Genomic DNA, 15,215 nt, shown 5'->3' on the forward strand with positions numbered 1-15,215 from the left:
CAGGGATGGAAACAGACTCCGAGGCAGATTTTCGAAACATGAATGAATTTGTGCTATGATGTCAAGCATAAGTCTATATAGATTCCAAGTTTGGATTCACTTTCTCCCCTCGGGCCCCACTCCATCTATACAATACCGAGTATCAAAGGCGGTGAAAATGACTGCCTCCGTCGCCTAGTGGTAGAGCGTCCGCCCGGGGAGCGGAAGGTCCGGGGTTCGATCCCCGGCCGCATCATACCAAAAGACGTTAATAGACGTTACTTGTTGTTACCCTGTCTTGCGCTCGTCATTAAGGGGCTAAAACAAGGACTGCTCGGCTCTGAGTCAGTATACTGTGTCTGAATGGGTTATAAATGTTAAACTGCGGCATGGTATCTCAGTGAACTAGCACTATAAATCGGCATCAGTCAAGACTAGTACAAGCAGCCATACAAACACACACACACACACTCGTGCATGTACATCGCTATATATCTGCAATAATCTTGCACGTGACGTTAAACCTCATTTCAACTCCATCTGTATGGGAAGACAACTTCTAAAATTTACCTGTAAATCAGCTGTAAAGCCACACCCACTTTGTTTATACAACATTGAGTTATTTTGGACAAAGTTATGTACTAAACTAGTACAAATCTAATCAGCCATTCTGGCAAATCAATTTAAACAAAGTCAATTAACGACCAATGGGAAATAACTTTTGTCACTATGCTGTAGTAACGGTTAAAAGGAAAAGGTGCGATACATCACAGGCTAACTATAACTTAACATGGCTGTCAGGAGTGGAACATAAATGAAAACAAAGGGAATTTTTTTTGTATATACAAATCAAGTTTATTGAAGTTGTCAGAAAAAAGATTGTTGCATGCATATATAGCAACAATTTGATTTTGATTTCATAGATGAATTTTGATTTTCGCGTTCCCCATCACCTTACCACTGTACTGAAATGCATGCATATGGTGTAGCGTGATTGGCGATACTACAACATAGATATGGGTATGCTTACAATGAAAATCTACTTCAATTTTAAAAGTGTGATATTCAAACATCAAAGGCAATCACTTTCAGTACCGATTGAAAAGCACCAACAAAGCGACGTGGAATGAACGATCAGCTGATCTCTGATAGTGGTTAACTATATGATATAACCAGTCTTGATCATCCCTAATGTACCGGTGAATCGTGAACATCTATTTCCGGACATGACTATAGATCTTTGTTTAGGCGAAAAGAAATACTGTCTTTTCACCAGCGTGACCGTTGCCGCTAGAGATGAAGGCTATACTGGTCAACTGTCTACAGGTGTGATATTAACATGTACTGCTCGTACCACATACGCCGTCAGTTTAAGGTTGGACCGTCCAAGTCAGTGCACCAGCCGGGTGAGTGAAGGGAAGATGAATTAAACAAGATCGCCCGTTGCGAAGATCGATGCTCATGATGTCAATCACTATAATGTCTGATCAAGTCTCGATTATTTACAGACAGCCATCAAAAAGCTTGGATATTGCTGAGTGCGGTGTTAAACCAAAAAAAACCATCCATCAACGGCACAAACCCCTCACACCAACAGTAACGAAGTGAGACAAAGGAATAAGGGAGAAGAGCTTGCTAATGTCACCAACTGTACGACATCCATAACCTTCGCTCAGCAATGACACTGGAATAATATATATTATTACCAATTATTTCTAATAACAGTGGCATATCTCTAATAAGGTTTTGGATGTCCTGGTCAATGAAATACTGGTGCGTGACCCGTACTGTTCTGTAAATTCACATCAGCTCCAGCTGTCAGTAACACATTAACACACTCTGTAGATCTCCACCCTTCTGCTGCTGCTGCTGCATGGAGTGGTGTGTCACCTATATTGTTCTGTACATTTACACTAGCTCCAGCCTTCAGTAACGCACCAACCCTCTCTGTTGACCCATGCCATGCTGCTGTATGAAGTGGTGTGTCACCTGTATTGTTCTGTACATTCACATAAGCTCCAGCCTTCAGTAACACATCAACACTCCCAGTAGATCCATACCTTGCTGCTCCTGCTGCTTTATGAAGTGGTGTGTTCCCTGTATTATTCTGTACATTCACATAAGCTCCAGCCTTCAGTAACGCATCAATACTCCCTGTAGATCCATCCCCTGCTGCTGCTGCTGCTGCTGTATGAAGTGGTGTGTCACCTGTATTGTTCTGTGCATTCACAATAGCTCCAGCCTTCAGTAACGCACCAACACACTCTGTTGATCCATACCATGCTGCTTTATGAAGTGGTGTGTCACCTGTATTGTTCTGTACATTCACAGAAGCTCCAGCCTTTAGTAACGCATCAACACTCCCTGTAGATCCATATCTCGCTGCTGCAACTGCTGCTGTATGAAGTGGTGTGTCACCTGTATTATTCTGTACATTCGTATCAGCTCCAGCCTTCAGTAACACATCAACACACTCTGCAGATCGATCCCTTGTTGCTGCTGCTGCTTTATGAAGTGGTGTGTCACCTGCATTATTCTGGACATTCACATCAGGTCCAGCCTTCAGTAACACATCAACACACTCTGTAGATCCATTCCATGCTGCTGCTCCTGCTGCTACTGCTTTATGAAGTGGTGTGTCACCTGTATTATTCTTTACATTCATATTTGCTCCAGCCTTCAGTAACACATCAACACACTCTGTAGATCCAACACTTGCTGCTACTACTGCTACTGCTTTATGAAGTGGTGTGTCACCTGTATTATTCTGTACATTCACATTAGCTCCAGCCTTCAGTAACACATCAACACACTCTGTAGATCCACCCCTTGTTGCTACTACTGCTACTACTTTATGAAGTGGTGTGTCACCTGTATTATTCTGTACATTCACATCAGCTCCAGCCTTCAGTAACACATCAACACACGCTGTATATCCACACCATGCTGCTGCATAAAGTGGTGTTTCACTTGTATTGTTCTGTACATTCACATTAGCTCCAGCCTTCAGTAACACCTCAACACACTGTGTAGATCCATTTATTGCTGCCGTTGCTGCTGCTGCATAAAGTGGTGTGTACCCTGTTTTGGTCTGTACATTCACATTAGCTCCAGCCTTCAGTAACGCATCAACACACCCTATAAATCCATACCATGCCTTTCCTGCTGCTGTATGAAGTGGTGTGACACCTGTATTGTTTTGTACATTCACATAAGCTCCAGCCTTCAGTAACACATCCACACACTCTGTAGATCTATTCCTTGCTGCTGCTTTTTGAAGTGGTGTATCACCTGTTTTGTTCTGTAAATTCACATTAGCTCCAGCCTTCAGTAACACATTAACACACCCTGCAGATCCCAAGCCTTCTGCTGCTGCTGCTGCGTTATGAAGTGGTGTGTCACCTGCATTATTCTGTACATTCACATTAGCTCCAGCCTTCAGTAACAGATCAACACACTCTGTATATCCATTCCTTGCTGCTCCATGAAGTGGTGTCTCACCCCTTTTATTCATGACATTCACGTTAGCTCCGTTCTCCAACAAAAACGAGACAACATTAGTGTCACATGCACCGTGAAGAGGAGTATCCCCTGCAGATGAAATCATGTCAACTTTAGCACCCTCCTCAAACAACATCTTGATGATAGACAAATTGTTCAACAGACAAGCAGTGTGCAAAGCATCACCACCAACCTGTGCTCCTCTGTCTAAAAGAAAACGCGTCATATGCGTGTTCTGGCTCTTCAATGCACATTTAAGACCTCTCTGTTTATCTATATCACATCCTTTTTGCAGCAGCAGTCCCACCACCTCAACATGACCATTTGTTATGGCACGATACAGAGGGGTTTGCGGGTAAGGACCAAAAAATGGTACATTCTGCTCATTAACATCCACGCCCATGTTAATTGCATGTTTCACAGCTGATGTAAGGCCATATGCGCAAAGGTATTGAAGGACAGTTTGACCGTGATTGTCTCTTGCATTCAGGTTAGGCTTAAGGGCCAGAATTTGATTAACGAACACAGTGTCTTTGGTTTCTGCTGCTAACATAAGCGGTGTTTTCCATCCCCAAACATATCTAGCATCTATCTCAAGCTGATGGTGTTCACTGATATAGGTCAGTACACTGCAAGCAGCATTCATGCACACCCCAAGTAAAATGTATCTCAGTTCACGCTGGCTGAATGTTCTGTGTTCTTTCTCAATAATAAATTTGATGAGATGATGTGACTTGCTGCTAGAAATTAATTCACAAAATGTCTGTTTTGAAGAGTTATCAGCTAGTTTGAGAATATCAGAAACAGACATGTGACACTGTGTCTTCAGGCAGACCATTAGCAAGTCAATAAACTCTGGATTACAACATGCCTGGTGCGATAAGACATGCAACAAATTGCTCCTTGAAATTTCAGTTGCAAATCTTCTTGCTAGATGTTTAGCATAGTTCCATGAGATGTTTGCAACAAGATCTGTCTCACCAGGAACGTTTTCCCCTGGTCTTGTGGAGGCTTTAAGACGAAGTCGCTGATGGATGAATGACAAACTACAAAAATCGATGACAAACTTTGATTGTTTTGTACTGAGAATTAAAGCGACACAGTCATATAGAGAGGGATGGTCAAACATGTATGTGTCATCTTCCTTCTTGAGGTAAGATCCAACTAAATCATCAGCAGCTGTTATGTATTTGTATCCATGGGCATCCTGCTCTTCCAACTCTTGTCCACTAATCTTTCCATCACTTTTAATCATAGCCTTGAACAGGGAAACCTTTATCTCATCTTTAAGGAATTTATCTAGGGTCTGTTTGAGGAATGCTAGAGGCGCTTGAAAAAACTTATCTACTGGAAGCTGAGTCTGATCCTTTTCATATGTTGTGACAAACATTTTACACACGTGGGGAAAGCCGTGTGGACAGTCAGTTTGACATATCCGAGACACGGTTGACTCATCAAAGTCTATGTTTTTTGTTTTGGCATGAACATGCCATATTTTCCTTCGTTCATTAGAGTCTCTCTGCGAGGAAACTTCCACCACATACTGGGGACTAGATATGTAATCTGCCACCCTTCCCAAGTCTGCCAGTGAGGATTTCAGCACATAGTCACGGCCTATGAGGATAATGATCGTTTTGCCTTTGTTTGGTGCTGTTCTCTTTAGAATTGTTTGCTCATCCTTTGTTCTCTCTTTTTTGCTTTTAGTGGATTTATCTATAGAGTCTTTTTCAGTGGTTTTGTCTGTATCCTTCATATCCACAAAAGGTCGTAGACTTGGCCTCCACTTGGCCCATTCTGCTACATCAAATTCTAGATCACCAAATATGTCATCTAACATAATGACAGGGTTTGTGCTGGCCGTTATGACCTCATTGAACTCTTCTGGTGACACCACCTGATACACTTGTCTCCCCTGAGTATGCTGATCTTTGAGGGCCATGTAGGCTATTGTAGACTTCCCCTCTCCTGGCCTTCCTTTAATTGTCACCCACGTTGCTCCTCTGTCCAGCTTCTCCGTCACTATCTGGAGGGCTTCTGTCTCCACCATGTCTTTAGTCATTGACTGAATCCTAGATTCCGTTCTTTCTGTGAAAGCAAGGCACATTTGATATATATATATAAAACTATATAAAAATATGTGTAAAAGTATACAGTCTGCCATATTTAAATTTGACCTCGATTAAAGGAATAAAGTTATCAATCACATACAGTTTGACTCTGAGATCCCTTATTTTGAAATGTGTCAGTGAGATAGTGAGTTAACATTTTAACAAAACTTCATCCATATCGTGACTACAATGTTTACAAATTTTCTATGAAATATAATTCTGTCAACAAGGACTGTAAAAAAATCAGTAACATATTACATTATTTCACTGAGAGGTTGGACAATACTAAATACATCCCGTGAATGTTGAATATTGTCGATATACAATCAATAGTTTGCACAAAACCTCTTGAATCGAATGTGCCACCTTCAAATTGTTTAAATTGAAACACTGCTTTTCAAAGCATTTCTATGTTTTTCGATATTGGTCTGCAAGTTATTTGTTCTGAACAGACAGACAGTTTAAGTAATGTTTGAATAGTGCCTGCTGTGCTTGTGGATCATAACAGAATGTTCATATGAACGAAGCAGCCAGAATACCAAAGTATAGAATTAAAGTGACAAAACCATTTCGATATTCATAAGAAACAGTCCACTGAATCATTCTGTCTAAATATCATAAGCACCTGTTTATGATCACTATCAAATAGTGATGATACCAGGTCCTTGCAAGTAGGTGAGGGTAAGTATCCTGCTTGGCATAAAGAGACATTTTACTATTGAAAGTTGAAGTCACTCCCCTTGTCGTACAGTCTTATGGAGAGGTGTTGTTTCACTCAGCATCTTCATTCACAGATCTAAATACGAAAAACAGCCCAGGCGGTCTGACTGGTCTCCCTTATTTGTAGTTCAGGTGGCTAAATCAGTGAAAGGATCATTGACTGATATCCGATCACTAATATACCTGAAGCCTAAGATAAACGTCTGGGCCAAATTACCTTGTTTTCACTTTTCCAATCTAAACAGAAATTCTGATTCTTATATATTTGTTGATTGTATCCACCAGGTACTTAGGAGTTGCCATATATGTTGTATCAAATCTACTGGGTATGTTGTATCACTAGACACGACCTTACATTTGATCTGAGTGATTTAGACGAACAAATCCTATGGACACACTACAGTTTGTATATAGTCCTGTAGTGATGTAACATTATGTAAAATGTAACAGAGATCAAGAAATAATACTTCAGTGGCTTTACTAGGTTTATCACTTGCTTACAAAACGCAAAGTTAATTGTAGTCATGAACACTTAAACTATGTACACGAGGTGACAGTTGTAACGAATATGAAGATTATTACAGTCAGCATTTACTAGAAAACGCCTTCAGCTGATCGATCCTTGTGAGAACAAGTAGAGCAGCTAACTTACTCCTGATCTTCTGTGCAGCAGTCAGTGGCTTCTCCTCTTCCTCTGGGTTGGTCTGAGGTGTACCAATGTTCTGCGTTCCGCCAATGTTCAGATTCTTGGCGCCCTGGACTGTCACATCTCCAAACTGCTGCCGTACTTGGATAAGGTTGTACTGGGCGACTGTAACAGAAACCATATAACCTAAGCCTTCAGGGTTGTTTTCCATATTTGAACTTAGATATCTCTTATGATACTGAAAACTGACAACTGTCATAAACAGACATCGAACTGCTACGGCATATAAGTTGTTTTATCATATAATGGGTAGGTTTCTCGGCAGGATAAAGCCAACGGATAAAAACGATATCCGTTGGGGTCATGTGTGAGTAGAGATGCAAATATCAAAGGTCAGGTAGGGACAAACATGGCGTCGCCCTTGTCATTCGGCGATCGAGTCAGAATTAACCATTGGGCATCTGGATAAACTACAGGGATAACTGCACTCATTATCAAAAGATCAGTCTAATAAACTGAAAATCAGTGTCTAACTGTAACGTAGCTAAGGCATCTTTTGGTAACTTTGGAGATATAAATTTCCAAACAACTTTGCGAGGGCACTAGGCCTAGCCAAGCGGGATCAGTAGCCATATCTGTGCTTGTAGGCCTCTGCAGCTTGAAACCTTTTCCACAAATTAAAATAGTTGGATTTGGCCGAACTATGTTTGGATTGTTACCTTGTTTCGTTTTGTCGCTGTGTGTACATCTGACTGTACTTCTTAACGTTATGACAGGATAGGCCGACTGTCAACAACGTCTAAACGTGGGCGTGACGTCTAATAGACTAGGGTTAGAGTAGCTTCCCTTTGACAAAGGGCAGTTACTCTAGCGGACAGACCGATGGATTGCCGCGAAAGGCAAGTAAAAACAATTGTTGTTTTGCGTATATGTTGCTTCGCCACTGTATAAGAACAGATTTCAGTTGGAACTATATTAACTACTGTCGCTGTCCGACTGTCACATCACTTACCCTGTGACTCAATAAATATTAATGCTCGCATTTCAGGAAAACTCGCAATGTTTCTATAATGCTTGTGAGACAGGGAAAGCAGTTTTCAAGCACAGAATTAAAGAATGACATAATATGATAAAGAGGTTATCACGCTTGTGGATGGTCAATATCCTGTATTAGGAATAAACACTATGTATTTAGCTCGCCAAGGCTCGATAAATACAATGTATATCCCTAATGCAGAATATTTACCATCCTCAAACACACTCGCGTGATAACCTCTTCTTATTTTCGTAAATGGTGACTTTCTTGTTTCGGTTGTTCTCAAAAGTGGAAAACCTGCAATTGAGCAGAGCTAGACCTTGTATAGTGGTTGTATAGGGTTAATGCCATCCCTGTAAAATAATTAAGGAAATACTGTCATAGCCTATTAGCTTAAAAAAGCAAAGTCATTTGAAAACACCATGTTATAGGTATTAGATATTTGAGCAATTAGTCATGTCCATGTTTATCTGCACTCACCTACAGAAGAATCACCAGTCACTGGTACCACAGGTAGCCCGGATGACTGTATCTCTGATACAACAGATCCTGGTATTCTGGGTAGAAGGGATGATGTGGACGCTGGTGTCATGGCTGCTGTTGTCGGGTCCTGTGGACTGGTTGTGTGAGCAACTACACAAGATGTAGTTGAGGACAATTGTGCCTGGCTTGTTGTCTGATCAACATCACTATCTGAAGCTGGTTGGAGTTGTGTCCCCTGCTGTGGTGTTGACGCTATTTCTCCCTGTGGTTGTTGACAACATCCCACAATGTGTTGTGCTAGTGTCGTGGTATCTACGAAGGAACAAGCATGTCACAGTTGGATCGCAAGCTATTTGAAAAATACATCTAAAATATAAATTATATCCGATTCAATTTCAAACAAAATACTGCTGCAAAAGACATTGTCTGCCATTAAAATTACATTGTTACAAGGTGTTTTTAAGTAAAACATATTTAGACTCATTTAACAAAACCTGGTTTTGCAGCTGTAGCTCCATACCAAATAAGTTTATTTTCACCACCCTAGCCGTGCTGACAAACAGTTATAGTTAGTTAAACATTTGGATAAAGGATTGTGCAAGGCACCACACGATTTTGTCGAAACTAATATGCACACTATTGTAAGTACTTGAAAATGTTAATGCAGTAGTAAATACACTGAATACGTTGTGATACAGTCAGTGGCGGAGTATGGTTTTACATCACTTTTAGCAATATTCAAGCAATATCAAGGTGGGGGACACTAGAAATTGGCTTCACAAATTGCACCCATGTCGGGAATTGAACCTTGGTCTTCGGCCTGACGATCAAACGCTTTAACCACTAGGCTTCCCGACCGCCCCTCGTTGTGATACAAAGTGTAGTAACAGGACTATCTGGCAGATACACCTTACTATGGTTGTTCTTCAGGTGCGATGTGTTTCTCTTTGGAAAACACATGTTAATTTCAGTAATTGAGTAGGATTCCAAAATACTAGTATCTATCTTATTAATTGAAAAATATTTTCCTGTCCATATGCTTCAATTCCTCAGGTAGCACCTAACTGTCTTTAACAGTCACTGACATGGTGGGATTCTAAAACAGCATCCTCAACAAGCAAGTGAAATTGCTTCATACAAACCTTTCTCTACAAGTTGGTACGACTCTTGTTGAACAGTCTGGAGTTTGACCGCTACACTACCTGCTCCAAGCTGTGACAAGTCTTCTATTCCTTCCCCCTCTTCCTCATCTGTGATGTCATCCATCAAGCATTCGTCAGCAGTCTCGTCATCAACATCTTTATTTTCTGCATCCTCCGCAGTACTGCCTGCTCCTTCAGTTGTTCCTTGAGGGTTGTCCGTGGCAATACCTGCAAGGTCAATGTTTTCCCCGTCTGATGACGTGTTCCCATCATTTTGGCTCCCAGGGCACTCTGCTGGTGTACATCCTCCACACTCTGTGTCACTATCATCCATCTGGCCTTGATCGTTCTGATTTAGTCTTTGAACATTCTTCACTGTTTCTTGTTTTTCATCAGTGTCTTCAATCTAAGTCGGCATCAAACTCATCATAATCCTACAAGAAAAAAGTCCTGACGTGTACAGTGTCTGCCTGGAGGACAGCCTTACATTTGGTATCAGTGTACCAAGTATGAGAATTCTCTGCCACAGCACTGTAGCTCACATAGATATTTTGTCAAATCGGTGCCGGCTTTCAGTAAAATCTCTGCAAGTAAAAACTGCAAACAATACATTTATTATAGAAATGAGTGTGACATATGCAGTTATTAAGGTTGTCAAAAGTCATGTCTCATTGTCATGAAAACAAAAACCAGTACTTTCACTAGTGTGAAAATACATAAAAACAGAACAAGTATCATCCATAGTTACCGCCCTTGAAAGTTGTCTCCCTTGGATTATCTGTCAGCGTAAAAGCAGAACAAAACAAAATGAATAAACAAACTTTCAACTTGTGGTATTGGCTACGTGATGTCCTATAACTTTCATATTACAAAACAATATCACCATGATGTCTGTAATGTTCTTGTTTGACTATCGTACCACAAACTAGTGACGAAGTGGGTCACAGATCTTCTGCCATGAATGCCACTTTGTGGTGCACATATATTCGTGCACTTTCCCACTGGTGCGCCACAAAAACAACAGCTTTTACATTATGGTTTTCAAACTTCACTTAATGAGTACGTGGTATTTGACGAAAAGCATGAAATAGTATCTGTATCTCAAAAACAAACCTAAAGATACATTTCAAGTACCCAATTCATTACAGTTTCAGTAAATAATAAAAAAAGTAGCCATAAATACCCATGGCTGGCTTAATAAAATGCTTATGGCAAAAGGTGAGACTTCCGGCCGTACACCCCCTCAAAAATTTCGTTAAATCAGTCACCAACATCGAGTCTGGAAAAAAACATTTCTAAAAATAGCTGTATATCAAAGCTCCTCGCAGCGAAGCCTCTTTCACGGCGCTACCTTTTGAGAAAGCTACTTGTGGTAATATTTGGAAAAATGTAAGTTTTTAAAGGTACCGTATTACCCTCTTTACAGCGCCTTATGGTAAAACAATTCAGCAGGCTAAAGGTTAAACCATTCCTAACTGTACATTAGTACACTAAACATTTCCTTGTTAGTCGGGCAAACTCTATGATACGAGTAATGAGTTAAATAGATTTAAACCTTTTTTTTAAAGAAACCATATATTTAAACCATATATATGAAATGTAAAAATCAGTATGAAAATATTTTTTCAGGCTCAGTGATCAAGGGGACCAAGTTGTTGTCATGGTGACAGGCGTGAATGTTGACCTGTTTTCCGTGTAGCATGGTGTGAGGACTTTTGTACAGCATGAATAATTGACGTGTCAGGGTAAAGGAGTAAACATATAGTACGCTTGGCATAAGGGAGGTAACTCTCCTAGAGAAACATGATTTATGATTGTATAAAAACTACACACTCACAACGTTACGGGTTTCAAATTGAACAATGTGTGCATGACAGATATTTACAGATTCATGTTGAGCCCCACTGCTTACTACAAAAGTACCAAATTTCATTATTTGTTTTAGTAAAAAATAAAGTCATAGCTGGCCTAATACAATGTGTATGTTTGATACAAAATATTTACCTTCCTAAAAAAAACACCTGAAGAAAATATTTTGTGAGTGTGTTGTCTCACATTCTTAGTTATAATATTGTCATTGTTTCTTTTGGTCTGATCGCTCAGACACAATATACAGCCTCCGAGCCAACCGGTCCTTATTTTATTCTCTTTAATGACAAGCACCAGGCAGGGTAACAACAAGTACCATATTTTAACGTCTTTAGGCATAACACGGCAGGTGATCGAACAACCGACGTTTCACCCTAAGGGCAGGCGCTCTACCACTACACCACTACAGAGGACGAAGGCACAGAGTTATTGTTGCCTTTGCCAGGCCAAAGGAGTAAGCATACAGTAAGGTAAGCATTAGGGAGTTAATACTCCTGGAGAGGTATGGTTCATGATCAGGAATAACAATATGTTTTTTTAATTTGAACAATGTGTGCATGACAGACATTTACAAGTACATTTTGAGGCCCCCCTACTACCAACAAAAGTATCAAATGTCATTATCTTTTAGTGAAGCGTGAGAACCACGACAAATCCACGTAAGACATTATAAAAACAAGGGCAAAAGTGAGCGTGGCCCACTAATACCCCGGACCCGCCTAGTGTGTCAGTAGTTTCAAATTAAATACCTAGGATAGGGTTAGGGAAAGATTCATACAAAAATGGAAAATAAACAAAAATATTGGTTTTCTTTTGACTGCACCGCTCCGTTTGACAAAGATTATAGGTAGTATGTTTGAGATGAATCCACTGAATAGTTTCAGAGAAATCGCGCGGTCAAAGTTTTCGGACGGACGGACGGACGGACAGACGGACGGACGGACGGATGGACAGGACCTTTGTATATCTATATACCCCCGGGGGTATAATAAATCTACAAGCAGCGATCTTTGTGAGTAAAAATAAATCTATTCCTTGTTTATGTTATATGCTGGATTTCCCCATTCTGTAACAACGGGACGAACACACTGTAGCCTGCAACCTCGGGGTATCGCGGTACTTGTCATGTACGCTAAACGGAACAAAATGCACTCACTAACCTTCATGTTTATTCGTGTTCTCTGTATCAGATATCCTTCATGTTATCAAACAATGCATTTTTTTCTGATAAAAGTTCATTATTAACATTAGTACCTCTGAGTAAAAGCCCGCGGGCCTCGCGCTCTGTTTGACAAGGGAGAGAACTCCATCGTATCGCGGTACAGAGAAAAGTTGTGTATGGAGGTCCGAATTGGACAAAAAGAGGACATAATTCTACCAACCACTTGGTATGATCATGCTAGACATCAGTGATTTGTCCAGACAAGTGCAAAGACAGCACAAGTAAAAAACTAAATGTGTTATCAGCAATAGGTATTCAATGCATATTTTCCGAAAAGTAAGAGAAAAATATTTTGATAAGTCAACATCAAAATATCAGAAATGATATTTTAAGATTGTTTAAAAAAAATTGGATGACAATAATTTGTCACAAAATGGAAAAATATTAAAAGTCAACAATAAATATATAAAAAGCACTCCTAGTATGCCCAAAGTATGTATTTATCTTTTGGTTACTAGTGAAGAACGTATTTCTAAGTTTGGCATTATGGCCCTTATGATCTCCCAATAGATTCTGGGCACCGAGCGGGAAAAAATGTGCGGACTACGTAACTTCCGTCACCTCATTAGTCGCCATGAATATGCAGATGATCTAGTTCAGGTCGATAGAGAAAGTTTACTTTGGGAACTGCGGGTTATATCGTTGGCCATTGATAGATGGGGGTAAGGCAATATTACAACAGATGCCAGAAATATGTATCAACGGATTAATAACTCCTTACTTACAGCAGACGGAACATTCCGAGGAAATTGAAATTGTTTACGAAGTGAGCACTTCCTGGTTACTGATTTGCATTAATAGACAGCCGCTAAGAGGCGTGTCCCGCGTGAACTATCGGAAATCACAAATGCCGCGATACGATGAATGCCGCGGTACCATGGGGTCCGAGTATATACACACTGATCTATTCCTTCTCAAATTCAACCCGACAATAAATAGTTACACAGTGATGATAACAGACAAGCATAAATCCGCCGACACTAACTTACTGTTTTATCATGGGGATATGCATGGACGAGATCCGCACCCTGTCAAGACACGATGCAATTGGAAAAACACACTGCTAAATATAGCTGTATATCCCAGCTCCTCACAGCGATGCCTCGTTCCCGGCGCTACCTTGTATTCAAATAGCGAAAGGAAGCTCCTGCACAGCGCTAGCGTGGACTGTTTCTCGCATCCTTCGTTTGGTGTCGCTGCTCTCCCATCCAGGATAAACTGGCACCTAACCTGGTTACAGGCTCATTATGCGCATCGTCAAGGTTAAATTGTGATATGAGAGACGGGGTGCAGCTTAGACTGCGCGACGAAGAGCGCAAGCGCAATAGGGGATACAAACCAGTCTAGGAGAAGGCCTACTGTCACCAGCTAGTTAGACTGGGTGCCGCGCTGGGTCGCTGCTCTCGGCTCTCGGTTGGGCGAGTCATGTCAATTTTCCAAAAGTAGAATATTTGCAGTAATAGTTGTGACTATTGGTACCATTATTGCGTGCCCTGCATACCGTGCTTTATTTATGTATTTGTTTGTTTGAGAAAGGCAGTTGTGGATGATTAAAATTTGGATTATTGTAAGTTTTAAAAGATACCTTATCACCCTCTTTACAGCGCCTTATGCTAAAACAATTCAGCAGGCTAAAGGTTAAACCATTCCTAACTGTACATTAGTACACTAAACATTTCCTTGTTAGTCGGGCACTATGATAAAAGGGGGACGAACTCTATGATACGAGTAATGAGTAAAATAGATTTAAACCTTTTATTTAAAGAAACCATATATTTAAACCATATATATGAAATGTAAAAATCAGTATGAAAATATTTTTTCGTGCTCAATGATCAAGGGGACCAAGTTGTTGTCATGGTGACAGGCGTGAATGTTGACCTGTTTTCCGTGTAGCATGGTGTGAGGACTTTTGTACAGCGTGAATAATTGACGTGTCAGGGCAAAGGAGTAAACATACAGTACGCTTGGCATAAGGGAGGTAACTCTCCTAGAGAAACATGATTTATGATTGTATAAAAACTACACACTCACAACGTTATGGGTTTCAGATTGAACAATGTGTGCATGACAGATATTTACAGATTCATGTTGAGCCCCACTGCTAACTACAAAAGTACCAAATTTCATTATTTGTTTTAGTAAAAAATAAAGTCAAAGCTGGCCTAATACAATGTGTATGTTTGATACAAAATATTTACCTTCCTAAAAAAAACACCTGATAACCTCTATGCATTCTCAAAAGTATATTTTGGAAGAAAATAGTTTGTAAGTGTGTTGTCTCACATTTGTTTCTTTTGGTCTGATCGCTCAGACACAATATACAGCCTCCGAGCCAACCGGTCCTTATTTTATTCTCTTTAATGACAAGCACCAGGCAGGGTAACAACAAGTATCATATTTTAACGTCTTTAGGCATAACACGGCAGGTGATCGAACAACCGACGTTTCACCCTAAGGGCAGGCGCTCTACCACTACACCACGACAGAGGACGAAGGCACAGAGCAT

At 40.4% G+C, this 15,215-nt stretch overlaps 2 protein-coding genes across 2 annotated transcripts in view; both read right to left on the reverse strand.

The window, feature by feature from the left end:
- Positions 1-13,880, reverse strand: part of LOC124115509 — a 49,268-nt gene extending 35,388 nt beyond the window's left edge. Inside the window, exon 1 of the mRNA XM_048398589.1 lies at positions 13,696-13,880. The gene's annotated coding sequence lies outside the window, so the exon portion shown is untranslated. The remainder of the gene's footprint in view (positions 1-13,695) is intronic.
- Positions 900-9,949, reverse strand: LOC125381451. The gene is made up of 6 exons (XM_048397999.1): positions 9,616-9,949; positions 8,471-8,785; positions 8,201-8,287; positions 6,961-7,119; positions 2,783-5,565; positions 900-2,719 (listed from the first exon to the last, which is right to left on the reverse strand). The coding sequence occupies exons 1-6, from the start codon at positions 9,947-9,949 to the stop codon at positions 1,739-1,741; spliced, it is 4,659 nt and encodes a 1,552-aa protein (XP_048253956.1). The 3' UTR covers positions 900-1,738.
- Positions 13,881-15,215: the final 1,335 nt, after the last annotated feature.

The sequence above is a fragment of the Haliotis rufescens genome, unplaced genomic scaffold (genome assembly GCF_023055435.1).
Source record: "Haliotis rufescens isolate VD_foot unplaced genomic scaffold, xgHalRufe1.0.p SCAF_18, whole genome shotgun sequence".
In the NCBI taxonomy this organism is placed as follows: Eukaryota; Metazoa; Mollusca; class Gastropoda; order Lepetellida; family Haliotidae; genus Haliotis; species Haliotis rufescens.